The 16494-nt window shown below is 34.3% G+C and overlaps 2 protein-coding genes across 2 annotated transcripts in view; both read right to left on the bottom strand.

Moving 5' to 3' along the window:
- Window positions 1–2186: 2186 nt before the first annotated feature.
- On the bottom strand, window positions 2187–9678 carry LOC126965195 (uncharacterized). Its single transcript, XM_050808636.1, has 4 exons — window positions 8903–9678; window positions 8073–8172; window positions 4629–4784; window positions 2187–2240 (listed from the first exon to the last, which is right to left on the bottom strand). The coding sequence occupies exons 1-4, from the start codon at window positions 9676–9678 to the stop codon at window positions 2187–2189; spliced, it is 1086 nt and encodes a 361-aa protein (XP_050664593.1).
- A 2081-nt stretch (window positions 9679–11759) lies between these two features.
- LOC126965068 (arylsulfatase J-like) overlaps window positions 11760–16494 on the bottom strand; it is a 70586-nt gene continuing 65851 nt past the window's right edge. The window contains exons 2-4 of the mRNA XM_050808518.1: window positions 13837–13989; window positions 12943–13602; window positions 11760–12233 (exon numbers count right to left, since the gene is read on the bottom strand). Of these exons, the coding sequence (XP_050664475.1) occupies window positions 12019–12233; window positions 12943–13602; window positions 13837–13951 (990 nt within the window). The 5' untranslated portion in view covers window positions 13952–13989 and the 3' untranslated portion in view covers window positions 11760–12018. The remainder of the gene's footprint in view (window positions 12234–12942; window positions 13603–13836; window positions 13990–16494) is intronic.

The following is a 16494-nucleotide window of genomic DNA, read 5'->3' as shown; positions in this document are numbered from 1 at the left end:
TAAGGACTCCGTGTCACCTAAATAACAGTGTAGCATCAAAACATGCCAGTCGACGTGTAAATACATATGCCCCACGCACACACTTACACGAATATAAGCTGATCAGCCGCCATTATGACATCTGCCATCGTTTGTGACGGATAGTGACATCCAGTGTGGCCGGTAAATAATCAGGGACATTACCCGAAAAATTGCGTAATCCATGTAATAGTGTTCTAAGTAGATAAATCATTATCTGTTTCAAGATGCAGTGATTTATGATAATAGGTATGTCTTAACCAATATATTCTTAAAGTAGTGTGGAACACTACTTCAATACGAGTATCGTTTACTCTTTGATCTGATGCATCCCAGTATCAATTCTAAGCATTAAATCGCGTGCAACGCAGAACTACTCGAATTGTCGGGGATCCAGTGCTCTGTCAACATTTCCATCACTTGTGTATTTACCTAGCAAACAAATAACTATAAAGCACATAGTTATTTGTTCTTTAAAAGTGTACTTATTTGATACACGTCAGTGGCAAACAAACGAATTTAAGAATGAATTTTGTGTAGGTATTCTTAAAAATAATAAATTGTTAGTACGTCATTTTTATATCAGTTAGAACAAAGATACTGCAACCAAGACATAAATAAAACCCGCAATCCCTACTTTCATGGTGTACCTGTTTTGTTTTATGCAATTAATTTATTAATTAATTAGAAAATCGGAGTTAAAAGTAATTAGGCTATATAATACTATAACTAATCATCATCATCATCAGCCGGAAGACATCCACTGCTGGACAAAGGCTTATGACTAATAACGGGACATAATTTGAGTTATCTGGTATACCCGTAACTGCACACACACTAACTTAAAGGTGCTTCACTTGTTAATATCACGGCGCGGAATCCTCCTTTTTTTACTCATCCGTGATTGATTTATGATAAGTTGAATTGTTTGCTTACTTTAATAACTATTATGTATTATATTAAACATTCACTGTAAACGTTGTTCAATTAACTACAAAAAACTGAATGGATATATTAAATCATGAATTTATCCTAAACATAGTGAAAATAAATAAATTAACATGCGGAAAAAAGTGTGAGGACGTAAGTCTTATAATATTGTACAGAATAAGAGCTATGTTAGCTACAGCTATCACAAAAGTTCTATTACATTTATATTGTTTATTGTTTCAGCTCATTTAATCCAAAAAAGACCCGTCTGAAACACGCAAGTTCTTGGCGTTGTCGAAAGCTCTAAAATACATATTTCCTTAACAAATAAATTTTCCATAATATCATTTCGAACCAACTTGTAGCCGCGCGCTAGTAAAGAGGATGTAAATACTACCTTATAAATTGCCTAATAATAGGCGGGCTTCCTAAGTAAAAATATAAATTTAGTTTAGTATGAAACGTGCAGACATTTGACATTAGTTTGAAATAGTAAAAGATTATAGCCGTCATCTGTCAATCTTTCAATGACTATTTCGCTATTTATTCTTAGAGACTTTACTAGCCTGCGCGCTAGCGTTCGTAGGCACTGACATATACTTCGTGCCTACTACCAACTTTGAACATTAATTAATAATCATACATAACTTAAATAATTATAAATAAAAAAATTCAAAATTTGTAGCCATTGTAGAGCCACGAAGAGCATGAATATAGCGCGAAATCATTCTTAGCGTGTTTTTTTATGTTTCTTCCACTATTACTAGGCAAAGGGTTCAAGCCCATACAGCCATATCTTTGGCGTTCTTTTTGTTTTTATCTTGCAAGTTCTTCGCATGCAATGCATCTGATCAAAATATTAGGTACTAAGCCAAATTTTGTTCTATACACATTATGTCACAATACCCCATGAATTATAATTGAACCTTACGTTAAGATGGTAAGGTATCATTTGCAATATTTGATGATTATTATTTTGATATACTTGGGCACATTTGTTGTTAGGCCCGACGATCTGGTCAACATCGCCGGTGTACGTTGGATGAGGGCAGCGCAGGACCGATCGTCGTGGAAATCTTTAGAGGAGGCCTTTGTCCAGCAGTGGCCATCTTCCGGCTGGTGATGATTATCTTGATGCGAGTACTTTTAATCGTAACTTTTCTATTGAATCTTGAATTTAGGATTATAATATATCAATGCTTGCCGCGTCTAAGTAAAGTTCATAATAATTGTTAAGTCTACGTCCAAGCTGCATTCATAATATTATAAATCGCATACGACTGACGACACATCTGAAATTAATGAAATAAATATCTCAATTTCAACATTTATTTTGGTATCAGCAAATAAATAGTAACTCTACTGGCAAAGCGTATAATATAAATCATCAATAAGTGTAATAAAAAATATAAATTTTAAAATTGTGAAATTTGGTATGTTCCTTCTTAAGGTATGTCCAACGTCGGAACTAATTACTAACGATAACCGCTATCTGAAGTCTACATATGTATTGGGAATCAGTGGCAAGTGAGTAATTTTTTTGCAATACGATTTCTGTTAATTGATATTGCGCAGCAAGTTAAATACCTGCTGTATTATTAATAAACGCAAAATAAAGTTACTCCATGTTTAAAATTACTTCTCCCTCCCTCACTTCATGTAATTCTGTAGTGACAAAGATAAGATAAAGACAAACGGCCTTACAAATAAACTTGGTAATAAGTTATACCTGAAAAAAAACAAAGAATTTGCAAAATGTTGACTATATCACTGGCAACACTGTCAATACGATGATAGTTCTCCCGTGCCACTAAATAAATTAAAAAAAAAAAAAAAAGATGATAGTTCTGAAGTTTTCCAAATGTCAGGCAGTCTTGCAAATAAACGCGGGAAACCTAATACGTCCGAATAAACCAATCATTAGCAATGCCTATTTGTAAACATTTTGCATATTCTTGGTTTATTATAAGGTATAACTTTATACCAAGTTTATTTGGAAGGTCGAAAATGTTTTAAATTTGGAATAACTTTACATCAAATTTATTAATAACACGGACAGGATTACGATAAGCTAATGCTCATCGATTCAAGCATCGTTTGCGGTAACTTTCTATCGAAATTTACTGCAAACGATTCATAAATATATTAACCATTACGACCTAGTTGCAAAAGTAGAGGTCACCTAGATCGACTATATGACATTCATTCCAAGTCAATCGTAATCCACAAGCAACCCGAGCCATATGTAGTATTTGCTAAAATTTTTGCGTTGAGGGATTTGCTCGAGTTAGGAGTTAAAATAGTTGAGTGAGCCAAACTGTAAAGTGTTGTGGCCATAAAAAAACTAATTCAACCAACGTGGAAAAACTTATGATTTTAGCGATGCTGCTGCAGCAGTTAGTATTAAGTGCAATGCTAGCAAAGAGGATATAAATACTACGTAATAAGAGGTGGGATTGCCTAAATAAATATTTAAATTTAGTTTAGTAAGAAACGTGCAGTCATTTGTCATAATTTTGAAATAGTAATTACCATTTGTTGTTTTTAAAGTGATAACCCTTACTTCTAGGATTAATACACAAATAAAATTTGAAAACAAAATTTTATGAACGATGCGGGACTCGAACCCACGACCTCTCGCGTTACGTGCGAGTGCTCATCCAACTGAGCTTACCGTTCGAGTGACGTATCGTCATAAAAACTTGTATGCTTTTTTCAATTCTCAGGTTGTGGTCATCTACAAGATCTACTTTACAGTTGATAACCTGCTCAACCCCAATATTTGCATATTAAGATTGACTTGAGATTTCCCTCTTGGAAATCTAAACAATTTGTTATGTTTTTAAAGTGATTAGAGGATGTAAATACTACGTAAAAAGGAAATAGGAAATAAATAAATATAAATAAAAGTAGGCGGAACTTCCTAAGTAAAAATTTAAATTTAGTTTAGTTAAGTATAAAACGTGCAGTCATTTGATATAAGTTTGGAATAGTAAGTTCAATATTAAGGCGACGAAGTATAATCCGGCTAAGTTTGAAAGCAAACAGTTGCTTAAATCGTTGTTTATTTCGACTATCTCCGTTTTTTACAAGATTTTAGCCGTATTTTGACAATATATCAATCACTGCTCGTTTCATACAATCCTTTCTAAGAAATACTAACACTTATGGGCAAACAGTCTGAAATAAACAGATTTTATTGAAGTTATACTTCATTAGGTGCGTTATGAAAAAATGATGAGAGTGAAATTTTAAGATGCACGCGCATCACTGTAACACAAAGGAACAGGTTGAAGTTGGTTCCTAAAATTTTCTGACGTTTGTGTCATTCGTAATTTTTTTTGGTTTCTTCGTCCATTATTTGGTCAGGCAATGGGTTCAAGACCATACAGCCATATTCATTATTTAATAATTAATTGACAAAGCCATCTTTGCAAGATTTTTACAAAATTGTTCTTTCTAATAACGTAGAATAGCACGAGGAAAATATCATTTTAATGATTTTTGCTTCGTTAGGCCAAATAAGTATAACTTCCTGCGTGCATACATAAGTATACACACAAAAACCTTTTTTCTATTTTATTTTTCTTAAAGAGTTTCGATATACTGATGTTTACTAGGTCCTGTGATGTGTCTCCTTGTCTAATCTTATTTACTTAAAGTTAAACAAATCTTCTTACCTCGGCAAACGTATCAAGGCAAATCGGGAAAAATACTGTACGAATAACAAGTGGCTTAGTGGCCCTCGTCAGCATGAACAATATTATCTTTCTGTGTTGTATGTTCTCAATAGTTTCCCAGCCACAAGTATATATTGACTCCCGTAAGATATCACTCTGTTATAAAACCTCAAATGAATAATATTAAAAGAGCTCCTAAATAATTTTGCTCTTAATAGTGATTGTCATTATTATAACACTAGAAATAAGGGATTGCTTGTAACTAATTTTAGTAGGCTTCATAAGATACATAATAGCTTTAAGGGTATATGTTATACACTTCTATAATAAAGTCCCAGCCACTGTTCAGGCATTATCTATAAATAAATTTAAATGTTTTATAAAAAAAATGGCTCTGTTGTAAATCCTATTACTCCACAGCTGAATATCTAAATGATCGGACAGCCTGGGACTAAATTGTGATTATTTTATAGCGATAGAAATGACTGTACAATATTGTATATTTTTATTGAAAAGAGCGCAAAAAAAGAATGCTGGGAGAGTTTCTTGCGCCGCTTCTTCATGTTTCCGAAGCGGTAGTAGTATCTAGTATATTAGAAATGATATCAAAAAGAATTCTAAAGGAATCAATTTTGAGTAAATAAATGCCTTTTGTGCCTTTTAAGTTTACTGGAACATGTGACCGAAATACATTATTTTGTAGCGTGGCATTATAATTAATATCTCGGAAAAATCAAGTGTGTCGATAATAAAAATTACATATCCACGTGATCCTGTTTAGGATACAAGGCCAAGGAATGAAAATATTTTCATCAGCAATGTATGCCACTTTTCAAATTAATCGGATATTCTCAAGTGTGTGAAAATAATAAACGTAAATGCCAAGATACAGACAAAACTAATCTAACGGCCGTTTTCAATAATCTGTCTATCCTTAGTTTAACTTACTAGAGGTAGACAAATCTATCCTTTTACGCTTACTTACATTTCAGCAACCTATCAACATAAAGCATTGGACTATAACTGTATTGGATAGATAAGATCTTGTCATTAAACGGCGACAGCAATGTATCCGTAACTAGAGATACGTTATTGAAAACGTCCGTAAATCGCATGATTGAGGTACCAAGAGCTACTTGAGAGTATGAAAGACCGACTAATTTCTTATATTTTTCTAGTTTAGTTTGAACGATCTAGGCTAGGATGAAGTGTATACCTGGATATGAAAAGCAAATAATAATATCGTGTATGAATGAAATCACAACATACAAAAACTGTTAGGAATACAAAGGACGAATACTATATTGCGTGTGTTGTTTGTTTATCGCAACCTTCACTTTTTAAAAATTTTGCGTTATTGACAGTTATTTAAGTAGTGAAGTGAAGTGTTAATTCAGTGTTGCATAAAACCCAGTTACACTAATAGTGGGAGGCTCCTTCGCTCAGGATTCCGGCTAGATTATGGTTATGGTATGGTATGGTCTCAAAGTGACGCGCCCATTTTTTGTAGTGCCGCTCAGAATTTTTGGGTTTTTCAAGAATCCTGAGCGGCATTACATTGTAATGGGCAAAGCAATTACAATTAATTACAATTAATCATGTAGTAAGTTCAGATTATCGATTACAGATTAATGGCCTTTGATGCAGTAAAGTCCTTGACTATCTAGTCAAGATCGCCCGAATACGTTGGATGAGAGCAGCGCAGGACCGAACGTCGTGGAAATCTTTGGGAGAGGCCTTTGTCCAGCAGTGGAAGTGCTCCGGCTGATGATGCTGATGTTGATGAAGTTAAAATTAATATTTTCGGATCAAGGACCATGTTCATTCCTTTCGTATGTTTGCGCAAAGAAAATCCAGTTTATACTTCATCTTAGCCATCAGGCGAAGCTTACCTTCGCTTTCCTAAATGAAACTATAACCTTTACATTGGTTCTGCTCGAGTTAAATTTAGGTACGGCTATTAATTTACTTTTAATATAAATTCTGTTCGTTTTTCTAAATTCTTTTGTTTATTTCTTTTGTAAGAGCTGTACCATTTAGAGACGTTAACGACCGGACAATGAAAATTAAAATGAGAATTCTCGCTTATCTAAATAAGACGATCATACCGTTTCCATCAAAAGATCGCTGTAATAACAAGGCATATAGAAATGCAATATGGCTCCGGTGAAAAAGAAAATGAATTCCAAGTTTATTTCCTTCACTCGAAGCGACTGAAACAAATATAATAAAGTCACAATTGAGTGCCATTAGAATGCATATTGTACCGCTTATTTGACAAGCCAACAATATTCATGTAAAAATACCAAGAAGAAGACTTAAGACTAAAATAAAAATATCTATAACTGCATGTTCAAAAGATTTATATAGATTACTTTAACTAGTGTGTCAATAAATATAGTAATTTCTACAAATTTGCTCCCTTACTCAGGAAGTCATGAAATGACATTGAATGACATGGAATGACATTACGATTGATGATATAATTTATCATAATACTAGCGGCCCGCTCCGGCTTCGCACGGGTATAAAATATATAACCAATGTCATTCACCGAAAAAATGCTGTAAAGGGCCATATAGATCTTTATTAAATCAACAATTTATTTAGGGTATTTAATTTGATAAGGTTTAATGCTGTATTGATCAACATCGCTTCGAAAATTAGCCATTATATGTCGTAAAAAGTAAATGACAAAAAATGTTATTGTGGCATATCCATAAGAGATAGATATATACTAAATTGGAGTTTTCTGTAGACCTTTTCAATGTGTACAATACTTAGTATATTATTTTGATAAATCTCGTAGAGTTCAGCCTGCGTTTGCAATGCAAACCTCAAAAATAACAGTATTTCTCCACTATTTAATGGATGTTATTATACATATAACCCTTCCTCTTCAATCACTCTATCTATTAAAAAAAAGCCTCAAAATCCGTTGCGTAGTTATAAAGATTTAAGCATACATACAAGGATATAGGGACAGAGAAAGCGACTTTGTTTTATACTATGTACTGATATTACAATTTAATGAAAATATGATAAGTTTTTTATGAATAATGTTTATATTATAAAGTTTTTAGGTGTGGTGCTACTGGATAGTGCTACGCATCAGCTGAACCCAGAAGTACTTAAACGTCAAACAAAGAAAAGTAGCATATCTGGGTAAGGTCTTCTCGTACGTCAAGGGAGATATGATCATTTACAATTTCTAAAGATTGGTAAAATAGATGGCAAGTGACGCGCTGGTTTTAGAAGGACATCATGGCTCCGAAACAATCGGGAATGGACTAAAATCAACAACAAAACGAGCCGAAGACTGTATCGCTTGGCACAAGACTGGATGAAGTTCGCTTAGCTTGCTTGTATATAATTATTGAATTAATGAATATTCTCTATACCTATATACTACTGCGTCAATAATTATCAGTTAATATTAGTTACCTCTAATATTTGGAACCCAGCAAATGGTATTAAAAATGTCGTAGTTTTTAAATTGTATTCGTAAAGAATTGTAAAGACGTCTTGTATTTCTCTAACAAATCTGAAATTTCATACACAAATTTATAAGCCTCATTATTGTATACCAGCTACCCGACTGACATTGTTCTGTTCATAATTAAAAAACTCGTGTAGATGGAATTTCGTAAAATTAGCTGACCTCTACTCGGCGAAAGGAATATGCCTACCAAATTTCAGCTCTCTACGCTTTATGGTTCCAGAGATATCGTGATGAGTCAAAACATTGGCGGAAACATATATTTATATATAAATAAATAAATATAGATTAAAGTTCACCACGGACGAGTAAAACAAGAAGGACTCCGCGCCGTGATATTAGCAAGTGAAGCACCGTTATGCTAGTGTGTGTGCAGTTACGGGGGATACTAGTTACACAATTATTTCTCCCTTAAATAATCATATGTGGCCACAAATATTTTCGCAACGCACGACGGCATTTTCAAAATATTTCATTGAGACGCAAACTGATCTGTCACAGACGATGTCAATTCTCATAATGGCCGCCTATCGGCCTGTAGTAGTGTAAGTGTGAGCGTGGGATATTGTATTTACACGTTAATCGGCTTGTTTTGGTGCTACATTGTTTTGTAAGGTGACACGGAGTCATTATTTTTTTACTAGTCCGTGCGGTTGACTATAATGTAGTGAAGTTGTATAATAAAAGTATTTGAATTTGAAGTCTTTTGTATGGTAGAATAAAATTTAAATTCATATGATACTTTGTCCACAAAAGTAAGCTTCAAAATACTTACATATATATTTGCGATAATTTGATATTTATCTGTTTCAAGTTTTCATTTATAACAGCATTTGTATTATTTCCTGTAAAAACTTTTTGTATACGCCGACTCAATAAATGTATTTGCCCACATAAATGCAACATGAATACGGGCACGAGAGGATCGAAACCCATATACATCGTCATAGCAAATAGATCAAAGTAAAATGTCAACGAAAATAATATAAAATACAAAATTGGCATTGTTTTATAATCGTTGATAATTTTTGGATAGTTCAAATCATACATCGGAACCAATTGGAACTCTCCTCTCGAATAAGAGAGTCCCATCAAGTAGAAAGCCTTCAAAGGAAACAGAATACTTGTAATGACAGCAATTATAAGCCAAATCTTGCAAACGAACACTCCTTTTGCAGAAAATTTACTAACTATATCCCTTTCTTCGGCAGATAAATGCTTTGCAATCTCATAATCTTCGTTTAACCTCTCAATAAATTGTATTATTGAATTCTTGTCTCTCACAAGAATACAATATTTAAATGTAATTGTGGTTGCAACGATAGCCATGATACCATTTTTAATTGCGGTGGTAAATTCTCTTGCTGGAACATCGTAGAATATGATAGAATTGAGAAGAAGGATAAAGATTCCGAAATTTAAAGTAAACATCGCAATAAATTGCAAAAACCAGATTTTGTCGCGTGTGACGTATGGATAACATTTGTTTGACCTTAATGCGATAGTGATGATTCTGAATGATTCATCAAATTTCAAATTGAAATCCGACATGTTATCGCTTGTTCGTATTACGTAAGATAATGTATAGCAAGCTAGGACATCATTATATACGAGATGCATTGGGAACATGAGAGTGTCTGTGACAAACGGGTAAGTATTGGTTATTGGATTGTTATGTAGTTCAGTTGACATTTCAACTCACTAAACTATTATTAAATGACCGATAAAGGATTTCCTTAAACACATGTTTTATATGCAGTTAAGGTGTGAGCAGAACATATGAAAAATGAAATACGAATTGCTAATAAATAAATACGTAAATTTCAAAGTAGTATTGTAGAGAATATTTATTAGTTTTATATTTTAAGCTTAGTTCATTTATACGTATATATAGACTTTGACAACTGTGAAAACATTGCAAAAAATTGAGGTTGACAACTGTCAGCCAAAATTTTGAGCAATTTCGCACACTAACACAAAGTGACATACAAATCTCGAGTGTACTAAAGTAATAAGCCTGGCCTGTTTTCATTCGTTGTATAGACAAAGTTTTTATTTGCATAAACATCAAATTGATGCTATAAAGTACATTTTTGCCATATTTATGATGTGCAAATTATACAAAATACATTACAAAATAATTAATACATAAATATATTTTTTTTTTTGTAAAAAGTTTTTATTATTTATTACTTTATGGGTATTGCTAACATACTGTGACGAGTTCCAATCAAGACTTGGAAATCGAAAAAAATTCGAACGTGTTAACGGCTAAGTACATAGAGAGCTTTAAAGACACTCAAATAAACAATGTACAACGCAAAAAAAATACCAGCGTAAAATTAAGAAAGTTTTTTTTTTTTGATAATAAGGGACGAGACGAGCAGGACGTTCAGCTGATGGTAATTGATACGCCATGCCCATTACAATGCAGCGCCGCTTAGGATTCTCAAAAAACCCAAAAATTAGGAGCGGCACTACAATTAAGCTCGTAACCTTGAGACATAAGATGTTTAAGAAAAAAGAAATACCAGCGTAATTAAGTAAGTTTTTTTTGTGATACTAAGGGACGAGACGAGCAGGACGTTCAGCTGATGGTAATTGATACGCCATGCCCATTACGATGAAGTGCCGCTTAGGATTCTTTAAAAAAACCAAAAATTCTGAGCGGCACTACAATTGCGCTCGTCACCTTGAGACATAAGATGTTAAGCCTCATTTGCCCAGTAATTTCACTAGCTACGGCGCCCTTCAGACTGAAACACAGCAATGCTTACACATTACTGCTTCACGGCAGAAATAGGCGCCGTTGTGGTACCCATAATCTAGCCGGCTTCCTGTGCAAAGGAGCCTCCCACTGGACTAGTAAAGTAGTAAATAAATAAGGGTTTTATGTAAGAAGTATGTCAACATAATGATGGTATTATGTAAAAAACTATAAATATATAAAATAACCTTAAATTTAACAACAAGAAATTCCCCCATAACTGTTCTCCAGGATTTTGCAAAGTGTAATTGAACAATTGGTCTGCCCGCACCTGCTAAAACATTAAATTCCTCCTATATTATGATTTTATTGTCAACAGCTTGACGAGTGTGTACAAAGCATAATATTTAATATGCGGTTAGCGTTGGTCAGCGAATAATTCCGTGACGCGTGGTTGTCAAGTGCTGCTCTCGACAGCTTCTGACAGTGACAACCCTGATAACAGCCTGGGGTACTACATTATCAGACTTTATTTTACATAATTCAGTTTTCAGTTCGATTGCTTTGAAAAATTTACCTTTGGGAGACTAGTCGAAAATTGGAAATCATGTAATCTGTATTTTCAAAACTATCCATAGTATTTAACAGAGCATTTTCAAATTTTACCGAGTAATACAGTTTTTTTATATAAGAACGAGGTTTTATCCCGCTGAAAATCCATTTTCATTTTCGAAAAAATACGTGTCCCAATTAAGACAAAAAAAAACATTTACTTTTATAAAGTTATTTATAATTCACAATAATTTGTTATGAAATATATATAATATTCTACTCGATCACTGAAATTATAAATCTTCAAGTAGACTGTATGGGCTATATGTAATCAATCAACTTACTTTTGGCGCGTGCAAATAAAAACTTACAATTTCCGATGAATTTCTTTTATTTTTGTGTTGTTTATACATGTTTGTTTTTTTTTTCACAATAATGTTGAAAATTGCGTATGAAACTAGAGACTCGGCTGATTTAGGCCCTCGCCTGCTGCTCGGGCTGCAACCCACAGCCTCATGTCAAACAAGCAACTTAGCTCACTTGAATCATTATACACTATAAAAACATTTCAATAAAATAATAACTTGATATGTATTTCAATAAAATGTAATTCGTTTTTTTTTTTTTTGTAATCATGATCCGATGTTGTCTGCCCACGTTGTCCAAGTATTATTATGAAGAGTGGGCTTCGCTCTCAAGTCTTTTATTAATGGCACTCTTCTTCGTACCATTCTCTTCATTTCTTCTTTTAGTAGGGAATTTAACTTTTCAACGATTTGCGGATTTTTTATTGACAAGTCTTCAGTCTCACACGGATCTTCTTTTATGTTGTACAGACAATGTTTATCTGAAAAAGAAATTTTAGTTAGAGTTTTATTATGAAAATAAGGGATGAGACGAGCAGGACGTTCAGCTGATAGTAACCACCAGTGGGAGGCTCCTTTGCACAGGATGCCGGCTAGATTATGGGTACCACAACGACGCCTATTTCTGCCGTGAAGCAGTAATGTGTAAGCATTACTGTGTTTCGGTCTGAAGGACGCCGTAGCTAGTGAAATTACTGGGCAAATGAGACTTAACATCTTATCTCAAGGTGACGAGCGCAGTTGTAGTGCCACTCAGAATTTTTGGGGGTTTCAAGAATCCTGAGCGGCACTGCATTGTAATGGGCAGGGCGTATCAATTACCATCAGCTGAACGTCCTGCTCTTCTTGTCCCTTATTTTCATTAAAAAAAAAAGTAATTTATACGCCCTGACCATTACAAGGCAGTGCCGCTCACGATTCTTCAAAAATGCAAAAATTCTGAGTGGCACTACAATTGCGCTCGTCACCTTGAGAGATAAGATGTTAAATCTCATTTGCCCAGTAATTTCACTAGCTGCGGCGCCCTTTAGACCGAAACACAGTAATGTTTACACATTACCGCTTCACGGCTGAAATAGGAGCGTACCGTTGCGGTACCCATAATCTAGCCGGAAACCTGTGCAAAGGAGCCTCCCACTGGTAAGTGGCAGCATTGTGTAAGTAGCAAAGATTTCTTAAATTTATACTTACTGATATCAGGATAGCATAAATTCATGCTGTTGTCAATAGTACATTGAATTTTCATTTCATTTCGCTGATTGATATAACTCAAATTAAACGGGATTTGCATTTCATTTAGGACGGCATAAATTCTACTTTGTGTAATTGCATTCGTGTACGATGGGATATTTCCAATAACACCCCTTAATTCTTTGCCTTGATGATTGCTATATTCTTTTAATACTGTTCCTGTATGTAATTTAAAATCATCGGAAATGACCGAAGAGAATCCAAAGTAGTCATCAATTTCATATATAACATTTCGCTTAGAATATTTGTTTGAAACTATGCTTTCCCAATGATCAATACCGTCTATATTCTTGGGTGGTGTGGATCCTACTGCGCTCAACAACGTAGGAGTCCAATCAACAACATGCATGTACCCTTTCCAAACGTGATTTGTCTCTGTTAAATTTCTACTCCAAATTAATCCATTGACTCTCACACCCCCCTCAAACGGAGATAATTTAAGGCCCCTCAATGGAAAATTGGACGCATAATTGACAGTTGAGCCCGAAGTTATTCCACCGTTATCTGATATGAACACAATAATAGTGTTGTCCAAAATTCCTTTATCGTATAGTGCCTTGAAAACTTCTCCAACACTGTCATCTAATTTTTTAACCATTGCTGAAAAATTAATATTATTTATTAAATAAAACTTATAAAGGCAATATCTTTTATAAGTATGCCAAGAAGGATGAAGAACCGTTTAAATTGGCATTTATTTAGTTATTATATTCTAATGCTAAGGGCAAAATCATGTCAATGTTTTGGTGCTTCACTGTTATGTAAGGTGACACGGAGTCCTTCTTTTTTTACTCGTCCACGGCGAGAATAGTTTTAGCTAAATCATTAACCAACCTGCATAAATTCTTCGCTGAGGAGATTGGACATATCTCATTGCCCTCACTTGGTCGGGAGGAGCTTGCAGGGGAGCTCCTTCGTTGGCGCAGTGCGGGGCATTGTGCGCCAACATGAGAAATAAAGGCTTATTTTTGTCATGAGATTTAATAACTGAAAGAAAATTCAATCAACTGTAAGTACCGTTATTTATATTTTGGTCTCGGGGAACCCTGTTTTGACCTAGAGGTCCATTTCTTCTCTTTCTTTGCCTATTTGAAACGCCACTAGCAAGCGTCCAGAGAACTAATTTTGACGTATAATACAAATGGCTGCGAAGCAACGTACAATACTCTGAAGTATTTTTGCATTTTGAATTAATTTCGTTCGTTCTCCGTGTTATTTATACTTCAAGAATCAACGTAATAAAGTACAAATTTTTTTTGTAAATAGTTTCCCAGCATCTATCGATGTTTGCTGAGGTTGTCATCACTGATTTTAGTACCGCAGACTTTCACCAACAGCGCCAAAATGGCGAATATCAAGCAGGTACAAAAGCACTTTGACAGCCGCCAGTCCAGTAGTATATAGTAGAGGATTTGCATGTAATTAAAGTGCTGTCTAAGTAAAAATTAAAATTTGGTTTAGTATGAAACGTGCAGTAATATGTTATAAGTTTGAAATAATAGAAGTAACTATAGTATGGCAATTGGTGACAAAGTATAATACGGCCAGGTTTGAAAGCGTTGAAAACGTTATGGACTTCGGCTGTCTCCGTTTTTATCAAGATTATAGCCGTCATCTGTCAATCTATCAATGACTGCACGTTTCATACAATCGAATGAATCGATTCGTTCTCAGAGAGTTTCGCTAGGCTGACTGACACGTTCATCAATTTATTCATTCAATGATTAATTTATATAAACGTTTTTATCATTATTTTCAATCCACGTTAATAATTATTAATATACATACTCGACTTAGCTTCCTCGGTATATAAATCAGTGACATATCCTGCGATATCCCAGGCGGGCGTCATATTCCTGTACATGTCAAACCCAGTCACTTCCCCTGCCCCTACGCTGTTCCACTAAAATATTAAGTATTCGTTTTAGCTACTTTAGTTGGGATTATTACAACATTACACAAATATATAGAAATATATTTTACAACATATAGCTTCTATTTGGTGCTTTTGTAAACAACTTACCACCTAAATTAACATTATACATTATATTTATTTATAATATTATATATTGATAGAATATTAATAAATTATTAATTAGTAGCGCTACAGTGGGAGGCTCCTTTGCTCAGGATGCCGTCTAGATTATGGGCACCAGAACGACCGACCGAAAAACAATAAACATTATTGTGTTTCGGTCTGAAGGGCGCCGTAGCTAGTGAAATGGATTTCGTGGACGTTCAGCTGATGGTAATTGATACGCCCTGCCCATTACAATGCAGTGCCGCTCAGGATTATTGAATAACCCCAAAAATTCTGAATGGTACTACAACTGCGCTCGTCACCTTGAGACATAAGATGTTAAGTCTCAGATGTTAAGCCCGTAATTTCACTAGCTACGGCGCTCTACAGACCGAAACACGGTAATGCTTACACATTACTGCTTCACGGCAGAAATAGGCGCCGTTGTGATACCCATAATCTAGCCGGCATCCTGTGCAACGGAGCCTCCCACTGGTAATCTTGTTGGGGCCTATCAAATCTGCGTCTTCAAATAAACGATTTATAAACAAAATATTTTGAAAATAATATTCATACTTACGTTTTCCAGTAAAACATATTCATAGTAGTCAATATATCCACCTCTGTGTCCAAAATGGCTGTCAAAGCCACGTGATGTTGGAAGGTACTCGGTCCGAGAGTGTCCAACATGCCATTTCCCTACAAGATGTGTTGAATAGCCCAGATCCTTAAAATACTCCGGCATCAATTTTTCTTTTAACGGCAACCCTCTGTCTTCTCCATTTGTCAATGGATATCCCTGCATACCTATCGACACATGAAATATCTAAAATTACATGGGACTGCATGATGGGACCTAATTTATAATTAAAAACGTATTGACAAAATATATTGTATACTAGCTGACCCGGCTGACGTCGCACTGCCTCAATCGATAAATGAAAGACCTAAACTTTTGTATAAAATAAACTTAAGAAAAATATTGTTATTTTCAATTTTTCCTGAAATACCGGCTATTTGTAAGGTTTCAATTTGATATTGACAGACACACACAGTAATGATACAGTCTGTTAATCAATTTAAAGCTTTCTGATAAACTACATTTTTTGTTTTATTTTGTAGTGCGGTTAGGTTCAGAATTTTATATTTTGACAAAACTTAAGATTTATCAATCTACATAGAAATAATCTAATATATAGTTAACAACTGTAGTTAATCTACCTACTATAGTTTCCTAAAATTAAGTTTAATTTTTCCCCCTGAGAAAGTTAGAAAGATATAAAAATTCTAATTCATTTAAAACTATTATCTTCATTTAATTTCTGATCGACGACTTGAAAGGAAAAACGAAGTTGTTGTTTTTTTTAATTCCGAGCATTTTCATATTTATTCACCTTTTAAACCTTCCCTGGACTTCCACAAATAATTCAATACCAAAATTAGCCAAATCGGTCCAGTCATTCTCGAGTTTT

Source organism: Leptidea sinapis, chromosome 6 (genome assembly GCF_905404315.1).
Source record: "Leptidea sinapis chromosome 6, ilLepSina1.1, whole genome shotgun sequence".
NCBI classification, from domain to species: domain Eukaryota; kingdom Metazoa; phylum Arthropoda; class Insecta; order Lepidoptera; family Pieridae; genus Leptidea; species Leptidea sinapis.
Note: the sequence above shows the minus strand (reverse complement) of the source record. Positions and strands in the feature narration are given on the sequence as shown.